This window comes from Silene latifolia, chromosome 8, assembly GCF_048544455.1.
Source record: "Silene latifolia isolate original U9 population chromosome 8, ASM4854445v1, whole genome shotgun sequence".
NCBI lineage: Eukaryota > Viridiplantae > Streptophyta > Magnoliopsida > Caryophyllales > Caryophyllaceae > Silene > Silene latifolia.
Genome location: NC_133533.1, coordinates 32,952,973 through 32,966,068, shown reverse-complemented (window position 1 = coordinate 32,966,068; position 13,096 = coordinate 32,952,973). Strand labels below are relative to the sequence as shown.

Here is a 13,096-nt window from a genome sequence, read left to right as displayed (position 1 = left end):
TGAGTCATCATGTTTTTCCACAATCCGTAATTCTTCCCATCAAAGACGGGACACTTGAGATATTTGGAATCCATTTATCACGTAATAGGCAGCGGAATATAAAAAAGTAAGATAAATGAAAAACAAGATAGATCAGCCTCTTTGCGGTTAGGCAATCAAGAGCACGAGGCTCTGATACCAATTGAAGAGTCTATTGATCCAAAATACTCAAGAGGGGGGGGGGGTGAATTGAGGATTTAAAACTTTCTGAAGCTTTTTCGATTGTGCGTATGTAATTGATTATTTAAAGTTTATTGATTAAACTTTAACTAATCAATGAACGATTGTATGCAAAGTAAACGAAAGAACGAAACAAGAGGAGACACACGGATTTTTGAAGTGGTTCAGTTTCACAAGTCGAAACCTACGTCCACTATTCAATAAATTTAGTACCTTTCTACGGATTACAAATTTACTAACCCAACTCGTACAACTAACTCTAGCTGTAACTCAATGAGTACCGTTAAATACTCGAGTGACTAACTTACGCTAATAAGAAAGCACTAATGATTCTAACAAAGGTTCACGTTAATGAACAAGTTAAGAAATCAACTAAGCACTATTATCTTATAACGATAAATAAAGAACAAGTATGCGAGTTTTGTAATACACGACCTTTCAAAATATGCAAATCGGTTTTCGTTAAAAACACACGGTTTGCTCTTTAAAATATGAAAACAATTTTTATGCTTAAGGTCTCTATTTTAGATGTTGTAAATAACAAAGTATTTATAGGCAAGGAAGAGGAAGGCTACACGGTTTCTACAAGAACCCTAATAGCCGAAATAATAAGATATAATTACAAACTATATCTTCTTATTATCTCTTTCCTAAAAGCCATAAAAGATAATAAAGAATATTCTAAAAGATAGAACATAATCTTTCCAAATATTATCTTTACTATAAATTCTAAGATTATGATAAGATTTCCTAAAACAAGAATATCTTTTATCATAAACAAATATATTAAGTAAGATATACAAGATATGTAAAGATTTAATTATAGAATAAAATCTTTACCTAATATCTCTTAGGCAACACGGCATAACACGGCTCATAGGCTCGTGAACCATGCAAACCCTAATCTTAGTATATAATTAGAATTTAGGTTTTAGGAGAGGCTAGATGGAAACCCTAATTGATAGTAAAGTCCAACTCATAAGTCGATCCAATAACCATCAATTAACGCTAACAATATAACCGGACTCCTCACTAAACCAGGCTTTATAAAATAAATACTTTCATTAAAACATATAAAATAAACTTTAAGAAATTGCAAAACAATTTTCGAACCATTTAAAAGTCGTGTATAAAAACTCAGCATTTCAATGTTATAGTAGAAGAGCTATAACATTGAGCTCTTTTACTAGTAATGTTATAGCTGCAAAGCTATAACTTTACTAATTAAGAAACTCATTCTTTGATTACCATTACGAGATAATCACCTATACTATTCTAATCTTCAAGGAGATCTTCGAGTATAGGCTACATCATCATCCAAGCTTGATTAATCTTCTAGACGAACTTCGTCTTCACATAATACTTGAATGAATCTTTGTATTGTGTGATCTTGAACAAGGACTTGAACTTCTCATGTAATCGTCACAATCCTCTTTGTTGCTCGTAATAGGTTAATGCTAAAACACTTAACAAACGATTATACGCAACAAGTATATAATATGTAAAGCACCTTGACATCATCAAAACATAAACATATAAGCTATATGGTCCAACAGCTGGAGTACTCAATTTTTGCTTATAATCATCGGTCTGATATTTAGCTTTAAGAGGAACACCAATGTTGGGTGTTTCTACAACTCCGGTCTACAATTTAGAAAAAAAAAATATATACATTACACGAGATGTCATATATAATTTAAATAACCAAAAAAAAGGAAAAACTCACAATCTATTTTTCAAATTATCACTACCTCTTGAATTTTGGGTGGAGAAGCAGTCGAATCAGTGACTTTGGGTGTTGACGTAGTAGTCCTAATTTCAGCCATAATGGCTTTGTGTAATCCTGAAAATATAAAAATCCAAATACTTACTATATGTTAGATAAGGTTACCCTAATAAATTTAAAGGCGTTCATTATATAAAATGCGTTTGCTTTAGCATAACTACCCCGGAGATGTCAACGGTAATGAATTCTTCAGGCCATTGCACAATAGAACCCACGACATCTTGCAAAAGCCAATTATCACTATATGGTACTATTAAAATACCATGCTTCTCCAGATATAACTCGGTCACTTCCACTTCCCTCCATCCCTCACGGAGGGCAATGCCTTCAACCTCAACTCCCCTAGCAACAGCAATTCTGCCCGATGCCACTGTAGAGGTTTGGTAGTAAAGAACACAAGGCTTCTTGCAAACGACCTTCACATTTTTAATTAATTAGTATTATATACATGCACTACTTTAAATAATAAATTTAATTAATTAGTATATATACAGCAATTATAAACTAGTCGTAGTAGCTAATACCTCGTCAAAATCCGGAATTGGAGATGATAAGAACGTGTCTTCGGCTCCCACCTCCACGTCCTTCTCCCCTGCCTTCATGGCTTCCTCTTCATCTCCCCCATCTTGATCCTTTTCCATGTCTTTCTCACTTCGCATGCCCGCTTTTTTCTTCTTCTCCCCTGCTTCCTTTATGACTTGCTGAACCATAACCAACTCTTCTTCAGATGGCTTACTTATCCCCCGTTTCCACCAATCTGAGTATTAACCTAGCCATTGTTTGTAGCTGTGTAGTAGAAATGAATATGATTAAAATTAGTATAATTACAGAATATATATATATATATATATAGAGAGAGAGAGAGAGGCGGGATCTCGTGAGTTTGGTTCTTACGGTGAGTTGTGAGTTTGTGTGCTCACAAATTTCAACCATTAGATAAAAAGAAATAGATGGCTAAGATTGAACATAATATTAATGAAACCACGCGAAAGGAAATCCTGACAACTTGAATATCAAAATAAACCCACCTCTTATCCTTTCTCTAATCCCCCCCCCCCCCCCCAAAAAAAAAAAACTCTTGGAAATACGATTAATAGCTAGAAATCACGCAATTCATCTTCACCGATCAAATTTATCACTAAAATTACTGTAAAAATCGATGTTTTTTCCCTAAATTTATGAATAATTGATCAATTTCCCGTTAATTTGAACAATTGATATGCGAATTATTACGAATTTGTTGCAGAACAATTCAAATCAAGATTGTAATTATACGATTTGAAGTATAGCAGAATTACTAAGTAAAATTCCTCATTTTTCTTTTTTTGGGAAGGTGAGAAGGAGAAAGTGATGGCATAATCGTCATCGAATTAGAAAGTTGTGTATGCAGGTTGGATAATTAGGATTTGGAGAAGAAAAATCGGTCGATCTTATATTTATAAGTGATGATATTTTGTTCTTCGGCTTCATCTTCTTGCTTATGATAAGCGTAAACCTCATTACCTCATGATAATCAGGTTATTTTGTTGTTTCTGTTGTTATTTTCGTTGTTGGTTATGATGATGATGAATGTAAACCCGGAACAGGACAAGGTGACTGGCCTGAGCTCGAACCCATTGATAAGGTTATTCATGGTGCTTGTTGTCGATGTGGGAGCAACTGAGCAGGCTGGTTTTTGCAAGAAGTGCTGCTCGTATCCGGGTAAATATCTTCGGTCTGCTCAAGTACGAATCTGACCGGAATCAAGGTGAATTGCTGGCAGTGCGAGATGCCGGTGGTGTAGGCAATTCAAGGCTACTGATGGGCGAATTGAACCATGTTAGCTGTTGATTGTTTGCAGCAGCTCTCGGGAGTGGTGATCGGTTTCAAAATTGGTGCACGAGACGGAGTAGGGAGAGTCCGCAATTGTGGTGAACTGAGCTCGTAGTATAGATTCAAAGTCCGTTGGGGTGTTCATGGTGGATGGCAAATTAGCAAAGGAGATGCTCGACACTTCGAGTAAGCTACTTTCATGCGTGATGCGTGATGGTGATTTCATTTTTTTTAATGATAGCATTGAAATTTATGTTTATTGTGATCGACAAACTGGAATAACAGGTAGTTGCGACGGTTCCGGTACGGAGCCATGGTTTCTAGGTGTTGTCGAGCAGGTGGTGCGAGTTGATGGTGGCTCTGAAATGGTGGTTGCTGCTGTTGGGTTGTTGCTAATTGTTGAGTTGTGATTGTTGGTGCTAGGTGATGCGTGATTGGAGCAGGGGAGGAGCACGGGTTCAGAGGCGGTGATGATGAGTGCAAAGGGATATATATTGTCTGCTGTTTTTGTTGTCTTGAAACATTGTTTTGATCTCATTTCTTCTTGTCACTATCTTTTCTAAACCCTAAAAATTATTTGGGAAAGGTAAAATTTCTGAACACTCAGTTGACAACGAACATCTTGCTATAATGGACATGGACAGGATATGTCAGTCTGATAGACACTTGTTAAAGGGTAGGATTGGCCGGTGTCTGACTGTCCGGCTCAAGTCGTCCTTGCTAATAGGGACGAATAGCAGGTCTAATAGGAAATAATTTATTGTGTCTTGGAACTGTCTGAGATGGCTGTGTTATTGATTTCTGCAGTTGATAGCACACTTCAATAAGTAGGCAGTAGCAAACTTCAATTTTAGTGTATTTCGGATAATATCAGAGTAACAATACAAGGAACACTAGGCTAATACGGGTGAGAAACTTAGTAACACAAATATACTACATTAATAATAGAGTAACATCACAATAGCACCACAATAACACCAGAGTAATACTACAATACCATCAGAATAATACTCCAATAACACACGGATAAAACTACAATAACGCCACAATAACAGCACAATAACACGGGAAAAAAAGTAAAAAAAAAATCACAGTGACGCCGGAATAACATCACTATAACACCAGAATAACAATACCACCAGAATAACAGCACAATAACACATGGTAAAAAGAGAGTAAAAAAATCAAAGTAGTAAAATTTTAAAAAAAAATCAAAGTGGCACCGGAATAACATCACAATAACACAAGAATAACAATACCGCCAGAATAATAACACAATAACATGTGGTAAAAAAAGAGTAAAAAAATCAAAGTAGTAAAAAAAAAATCAAAGTGACACCGGAATAACATCACAATAACAGCAGAATTACAATACCACCAGAATAACAGCACAATAACATGCGGTAAAAAAAAAATTAAAAAAATCAAAGTAGTAAAAAAACCAAAGTGACACCGGAATAACATCACAATAACAGCAGAATAACAGTAGAATAACAGCACAATAACACGTGGTAAAAGGAAAAAAAAATCAAAGTCGTAAAAAAAATCAAAGTAACAGCAGAATAACATCACAATAACAGCGGAATAACAATAACAAGTCTGTTTTTTTGAGAATGACTTCTAGAGAGAGAAAATCCTCTCTAGAAAATTAGGGTTTCAGTTGCAACATGGCAAAGAAACCTCGATCTAAATCTTCTCTTAACAAAATTAAAAAATCCAAAGCTAAATTGCGACTTTCTTTTTCGAATCTAGAAAATCTACGACTTGATAATAGTGAGGAATCGATGGAACCTACTAATTTGGAGATGGCGGCATCCAGTTCAACAACTATTCCGCAATCTGCTGATGCGAAGACTACGAGGCTGGTCAGTGAGATTATGAGGATTACTGTTATTAACTTGGATACTGTTGCGGAAGATGATGGTAAGTCAGTCACGGAGGACGCCCCAGTAGTGGAAGATGATGTAGACTCAGTTGAGGAGGAAATCCTAGTTGTGGAGGTTGAAGAAGCAGCTTCTGATGAGGATCCTGTTGCTGGGGAAGCGGGATGGACTCAGGTTTCTGGTAAGTCTCGTCCTCGTTCTCCTACTAAAGACCAAAAAGAGTTGCTTCAGATAACGCCTGAGGAAGTCCAACCTGAAATTGACTACTGGTCTACGGCCGTTATCTGTTATGTTCTAGGGGGTAATCCTCCATGGGCGCGTTTGTCTGGGTTTATTAACACCTTATGGGGGAAATATAAATATGATAAAGTATCCTTTTTACCTAATGGCGCTTTTCTAGTCCATTTCCCCCACAATGGAATGTCGAAACCTAGTCCTGAAACAAGGTTTTCCCATGTTTGACAACAAGCCTCTTGTTGTTAAACCCTGGTCTGAGAATGCTTCTCTCGCCAAAGAACCTGTCAAAGCTGTGCCCGTATGGATCCGTTTGTGTGGTTTTGGACTGAAATTCTGGGGAGAGAAAACTCTGGAAAAACTTGCTTCACTGATTGGGAAATATATGAGAGCTGACAGTGCTACACTTGAGAAAACCAGGATTGGCTATGCTAGACTTATGGTAGAAGTGCAAGTGGGGCAAGATTTCCCTGAGAGAATTTATTTTAAGGATGAAAAAGGCTTTGAAGTGAATGTTGGTGTGGAATACGAATGGAAACCATTGGTGTGTGTGTCTTGTAAAGGTATTAGCCATTCAAAGGCAGATTGTAAGAAGAAAGTGGCAGTTCCTAGACAAGTTCAGGTTTGGAGGCCAGTGAGTAAACCCACTGGGAACAATGCAAAACCTACTCAAACTCAACCAGTGGTAGCACCTCTTGCTTCTCCTCCTTTTGGTGGGATTACTATCCATAATTCTGCCAACCTCCCTACACCAGTGAGTCCAATTATACAGTTGGTCAGGCAGGAACATGCTCCAGTCTCACATCTTAGACCTGGTACCTCATATTTGGCAGTTGTTTCACCAGAACGTACTGCAAGCACGGAACCTATGCCAGACAAAGAGGGGAGTGGAGTGCCTGTTACTAATGATAATGGATAAATTGGGGTTTTGGAATGTCAGGGGTATGAATAATCCAAATAAACAGCTAGATATTAAGCAGTTTCTCTATTACAATAAAGTAGGTTTATTTGGTTTGGTGGAGACAAAAATAAAGGAGCAGGATTTCCTTAATGTTCTAAATAACCTTGGACAACATTGGAATGGACTTAACAACAATTTGCATCATCCTGGTGGTCGAGTCTGGATCATTTGGATACCTCAGCTTTTTAGAATTCATCCTCTTTACAGTAATGATCAACATATAATTGTTGAAGTCACTGATATCAGTTCTAAAGAGGTTTTTTGGTACACTGTGGTTTATGGATCCAACTCTGATGATGATAGACTGAGATTGTGGGATCATCTGAGCCAGATTAATAATCATTGCACTAAGCATTGGTGCATTTGTGGGGATTTCAATTCTGTGCTGAACTATAATGAAAGAATAGGCAGAGAGGTGGTCTGGAGTGAGATAAGGGATTTCAGACATTTTGTGGAAACTTGTGAGTTGACTGATATCCAAGCCCATGGATCTTTCTTTACTTGGAACAACAAGCAAGATCCATCCTCCAGAGGTTTTTCTAGGATTGACAGATGTTTGATTAATTTGGACTGGATGCTTTTATATCCAGAATGCTCTGCTTTTTTCATGAATGAGGGCACTTTTGATCATTGTCCCTGCATCTGTTCTAGAAGGAATGAGACACATATAAGACGTGCTCCTTTTAAATACTTCAATATGTGGAGCTTGGACCCTTATTATAATGATGTGGTGGCTGCAGAATGGCAAAAAAATATTCCTGGGGTTAGGATGTACCAGGTAGTTACTAAGCTCAGGAACTTGAAGAAACCTTTGAAAGAACTTAATAGAAACAGGTTTTCTGATATAGAGAGGAGTGCTGAAGTTGCTAAGCATCTCTTAGATGAGCTGCAGAATCAAATGCATATTAATCCCCAGGACCATCAGCTTTTGGCTTCTGAACTGGAAGCTGCTGACAATTATAGAATTTTAAATAAAGCTAGGTTCAGTTTTTTGCAGCAGAAAGTAAAGGTGGAGTGGCAAAAGAAAGGAGATGAAAATAATAGATTCTATCATAGTAGGATCAAAGCAAGACAAATCCATTCCAAGGTGGCTCATATTACTGATAGTACTGGAATTGTTCATCATAATCCTCTGGCTATTGAGAATGCTTTCCTGCTTTATTATACTGATCTGTTGGGTACCAGCAAGTTGACTGCCAAGGTCCATAAGCCTACTGTGAGGACTGGAAACTTGATCAATGCATCTCATAACCAGATTTTGTTTAGACCTGTTACTGACAATGAAATCAAGCAATGTATCTTTTCTATCCCTGCTACCAAGAGCCCTGGACCTGATGGATACACGAGCCAGTTCTTTAGGGATTCCTGGGATACTGTGGGACAGGATGTGTGTGCTGCAGTTCATGATTTTTTCAATTCTGGTCAACTGTTGAAACAGATCAACACTACCAACATTACTTTAATCCCCAAAGTGAGTAACCCAACAACTGTAATGGAATTCAAACCTATTGCCTGTTGTAACATCCTTTACAAGTGCATTGCTAAGTTACTCTGTAATAGATTGGGAGATGTGCTGCCTGATATTGTGAGTATTAGTCAAGGGGGGTTTGTCCAAGGCAGAAATATTGTGGAGAATGTTCTGATATGTCAGGACATTGTCAGACTTTACAACAGACAATTTGCCTCTCCTAGATGTTTGATAAAGATTGATTTGAAGAAGGCTTATGACAGTGTTGAATGGGGTTTCTTGGATCAGATGCTTAAGGCTTTAAATTTCCCTGGAAAATTCAGCAATTGGATTATGAAATGTGTAACCTCACCATCATATTCTTTGTCCCTAAATGGAAGATCTTTTGGCTTTTTCAGGGTAAAAGAGGTCTCAGGCAGGGTGATCCATTGTCACCTCTTTTATTTACTCTTTGTATGGACTATTTATCAAGAATCTTGGGGGTGATTGGCAATCAAGAGAATTTCAAATTTCATCCTCTCTGTGGATCTTTGAAACTGAATCATCTTTTATTTGCTGATGACTTGCTACATTTCTCCAAAGGGACTCCTGCTTCCATCATGTGGCTTCTTAGAGCATTTGCCACTTTCTCAGCTGCATCTGGTCTTTGCCTCAATAAAGATAAAACTGAGATTTATTTTAATGGGGTAAGGAATGACACAGTTGCTGATGTGCTTCAAGTCTCTGGTTTTAAGAAGGGGGCCTTACCTTTTAAATATTTAGGGGTTCCAATATCTTCAAAAAAATTAACCAAGAATGAAGGAAGGAAGCTAACAGATAGGATTACAGCAAGAATTAGAGCTTGGGGATCAAGGCATTTATCTTACGCTGGAAGACTCACCTTGGTTACCTCTGTCCTTCACACTTTGCATTCTTATTGGGCTACTATTTTCCTCATCCCCTCTGGAATAATGAACAATATTGATCGTATTTGTAGGAATTTCCTCTGGGGTGGGAAAGACACCTATCTCCGTGCCCCTGCAGTTGGCTGGGACTCTTGTTGTATGCCAAAAGCAGAGGGTGGACTGGGTATTAAAAATGCAAAGATCTGGAACAAGGCTTTATTAGGGAAATATGTTTGGTGGGTGGCTTCTAAGAAGGATCATCTTTGGGTGCGTTGGGTTAACCATGTGTATTTAAGGGGTAGACATTGGACCAACTATTCTCCTCCTACTGATTGTAGTTGATCCTGGAAAAAAATTGCCCACATTATGTCTTTGTTTACCCCTGCATACACTGATGATCACTGGTTGGGTTTGCCAGCTGACTATTCTGTTAAGGCAGGATATGACTGGCTTAGAAATCCTCAGGTCACTGTGAACTGGTGGAAAACAACTTGGAATGCCATGAACATTCCTAAATCTTCCTTCATCTACTGGGCAGTGAAGCACAAGAGGCTCCTTACTCGTGATAGACTGGCTAGAATGGGTGGTTATGCTAATATGGAGTGTTACTTATGTAATATGGAGGATGAAAATCATGAGCACCTGTTTTTTTATTGTGCTTTTAGTAGCAGGTGTTCTTTTTTGCTACAACAGTGGACTCATGTAAAGCTCAATCCTAAAGATCTGGTTGGATGGAACAATAGAGGGAGAAGACATAGTGTATTAAGAAGAAGGCTCATGTGTGCTTTTTTTGTGATGTTGGTGTACTTAATTTGGAAAGCAAGGAATAGAGCACGGATTCTTGCTTATGTGACTCACCCTACAAGGCTAGTGCAGCAGGCCATTAAAGATGTCTTAAGCAGATTTTGGGCTAGAAATCAGAAGCAGCTTACACGGGAGGATGCAACATGGATTCAGAAGCTTCATTATAACTAATTTTTTTGTGTTGAATATCTTTTTTGCTGAGGGTACTGTTTTTGTATGATTCTATACCGGACGATGTAATTTTGTTGTTAATATTAATATACTTACACTTTCCCAAAAAAAAAAAAAAAACAATAACAGCACAATAACATGTGGTAAAAAAAAGAGAAAAAAATCAAAGTCGTAAAAAAAAATCAAAGTTAAAAAAAATCACAATAACAGAATATTAACACGAGGTAAAAAAATAAAAGTACAAAAATTCAAGCACAAAAAAATCTAGTACAAAAGAAAAAGAAAAAAAAAGGTAACATAATGAGAAAATTAGAGAAAAATACAACATAATAACACGAGGTAAAAAAAGGAGATAAAAAAAATTAAAGTAAAAAAAAGTAGCACTAGAAAAAATAGAAAATAAGTGAATGATAGTGATTTTATATGACATGTAAGATTATATCTTGGCCATTCATCTCTAATATAATCTAGTGGTTGAGATTTTCAAGCACAAACACACAACTCACCATAAGAAACAAAACTTACAAGAACCTAACTCTCTCTCTCTCTCTCTCTCTCTCTCTCTCTCTCTCTCTATATATATATATATATATATATATATATATATATATATATATATATATATATATATCAAAGAGAAAATTGTAAGTTTTAATAAATGTGTCACTCCTACCACTGGTGGTCGGTTATATAATTGTGAGTTTAAATAAAATTTAGTTGCATAATGGTTGCATGTGTATGTAGAGGATATATTATGTTGAATAAAATACAGTATTTATATACCCTATCATCACCACTCATTGTCCTTCGAGTATTTTTCCCAAAATACTTAGTGATACCAACATGCGTCGATACCCCTCTCACACGACCTCGATGCCCTGCTTTGCCGATTGCCCTAGCAAGAATGTCATCGCGTCCTTAAGGCTTCCATTTTCCTTCCTGTACCTCATTCACACAGATCCTCTACATACACATGCAACCATTATGCAACCAAATTTTATTTAAACTCACAATTATATAACCGACCACCAGTGGTAGGAGTGACACATTTATTCAAACTTACAATTTTCTCTTTGACGGCCTTATCATATGGAGTTTCTAACTTTCCATTCTTAGGAGTGTGACCGGCCACCCAAGCGTCGTGACGATTGACAGTTCCAAGCTTCTTCTTAATCAATCTATAACCACCTCTGGAGCCATGAAAGATGCTCTCTTTCTTTGAAATGTTCTTTTGGTTCTTCCTACTCATAGTCTTCATAAAATGAATTGTATCGAGTAACGTAAGCATATTTCATTACTTATTAAGTGATTACTAATAAAGTGATCTCAATGAGTCGCAGATAAATTACCTTAAACTTGTCAGACTGCCTATAAGTAATAAAGTTAATCCAATCTTGCTGGCTGACAAACTTATACTTATTCTTTGGTGGTTTCTTGTTTATCTGCCCGGTCTTCTTGTCGAACAAGTGGTTCTGAGCAACCTTTAACTTCCATGCTCTGAAGGAATCCCCTATCTTTCTTCTAAGGTAACCATCATGTTCTTGGGGGACAGTGTAAGCTGCCTGCATATATGGTGAGCATATTTGGTTAGTTTCGGCTAATAGCACATATCGAATACTAAGATAATTTCATCTCGCTGCATTTATTATTGTATATATACATACCTTTATTCTCCCCCATAGCTTTTCCTCCTTGTCTTGACTCAATTGATTGATACGCGGCAAACCGAGAGGCACATAATCTCTTACATAATAACCAATCCAAGTCGCGAAATTTGCAGCAAAATCACCATCTGGCAGCCCCGTTAATGGATCCCATATAAGTTTATTAGGTATCCCTCTTTTTATTGCTTCTAGGGAAACCCTATGGGTCCTTCGCCCAGTATCCGATTCCAAATTATTCTCATCACCTGAATCTTCTTCGTATGACCTTTTCCCATCATTTCTTTTCCGCTTTCCACCCATATCTAAACCATAAATTAAGAAACTACTAACTTTAAGCATTAAGTCGACATAGCAGGTGTTGTTTAACACACAATAAACCTAAGATAATTAGGGGATAATATTACAACTAAGAAAATAAAGACATTAAGTTAATGAGACGAAGGAGTAGGGTTTATTATTACTTCAGGTATGGCGATGACGGAGGGGACGGCGACGGGGATGGCAACGACAGAGGCAGTGGGGATGGCAACGGCAGAAGCGACGACGACGGCAACGACGACTGCAAAGACGACGGCGATGGAGAATAGTAGTGGTTCTAGGGAAACTCAGTGTTCGAGGGTTTTAAATGGGCGAGGAGAAGGTTTGCATGTGTGTTGTTTGAATATTTTATTGAAACTGGTAAAGACGGGTTAAGCGAAACCGTATTCTGTATTTTACAATATGACCACGGCTGATTATAAACCCGTAATTGTTTTCATTATATTACATCGGTTGGTGCCTAACAGTTGTCCTTTATCTTTCATTGTGTCAAGTTTTTCCCGTAAAAAAAAAAAGCATCTTCCATATTTGGTAATCCGTATTAAGTTAGAACAAACTTCTTTCCTCAATTAGGCAACTGGGATAGCAAGTGGGGGAAAATTAATAATAATGAGAAATACGAATTATTAGCCACTGGCACACAGCTTAAAAAATATCGTATAGTCAAACAATTAATTATTTTTTAATATAATGAGTCGTATCGTCATATCTTACATTTATTTATTTATTTTTTTAATATATTGACTCGTATGGTCAAACAATTAATAAATGGTGTACGATGAAGTTAGAACGTCACGATTGACAGCGGTTGTAGGTGAACCGTTGTGAATGGAAAAAATTTACAACGGTTGTAGTTGTAGGCTAACCGTTGTTATTGAACCAATTTACAACG

The 13,096-nt window shown here is 37.1% G+C and overlaps 1 protein-coding gene across 1 annotated transcript; it reads left to right on the top strand.

The window, feature by feature from the left end:
* Positions 1–9,613: 9,613 nt before the first annotated feature.
* On the top strand, positions 9,614–10,222 carry LOC141595002 (uncharacterized). Its single transcript, XM_074414979.1, has one exon. It carries the CDS (start codon positions 9,614–9,616, stop codon positions 10,220–10,222), a length of 609 nt encoding a protein of 202 aa, XP_074271080.1.
* The last annotated feature ends 2,874 nt before the right edge of the window (positions 10,223–13,096 follow it).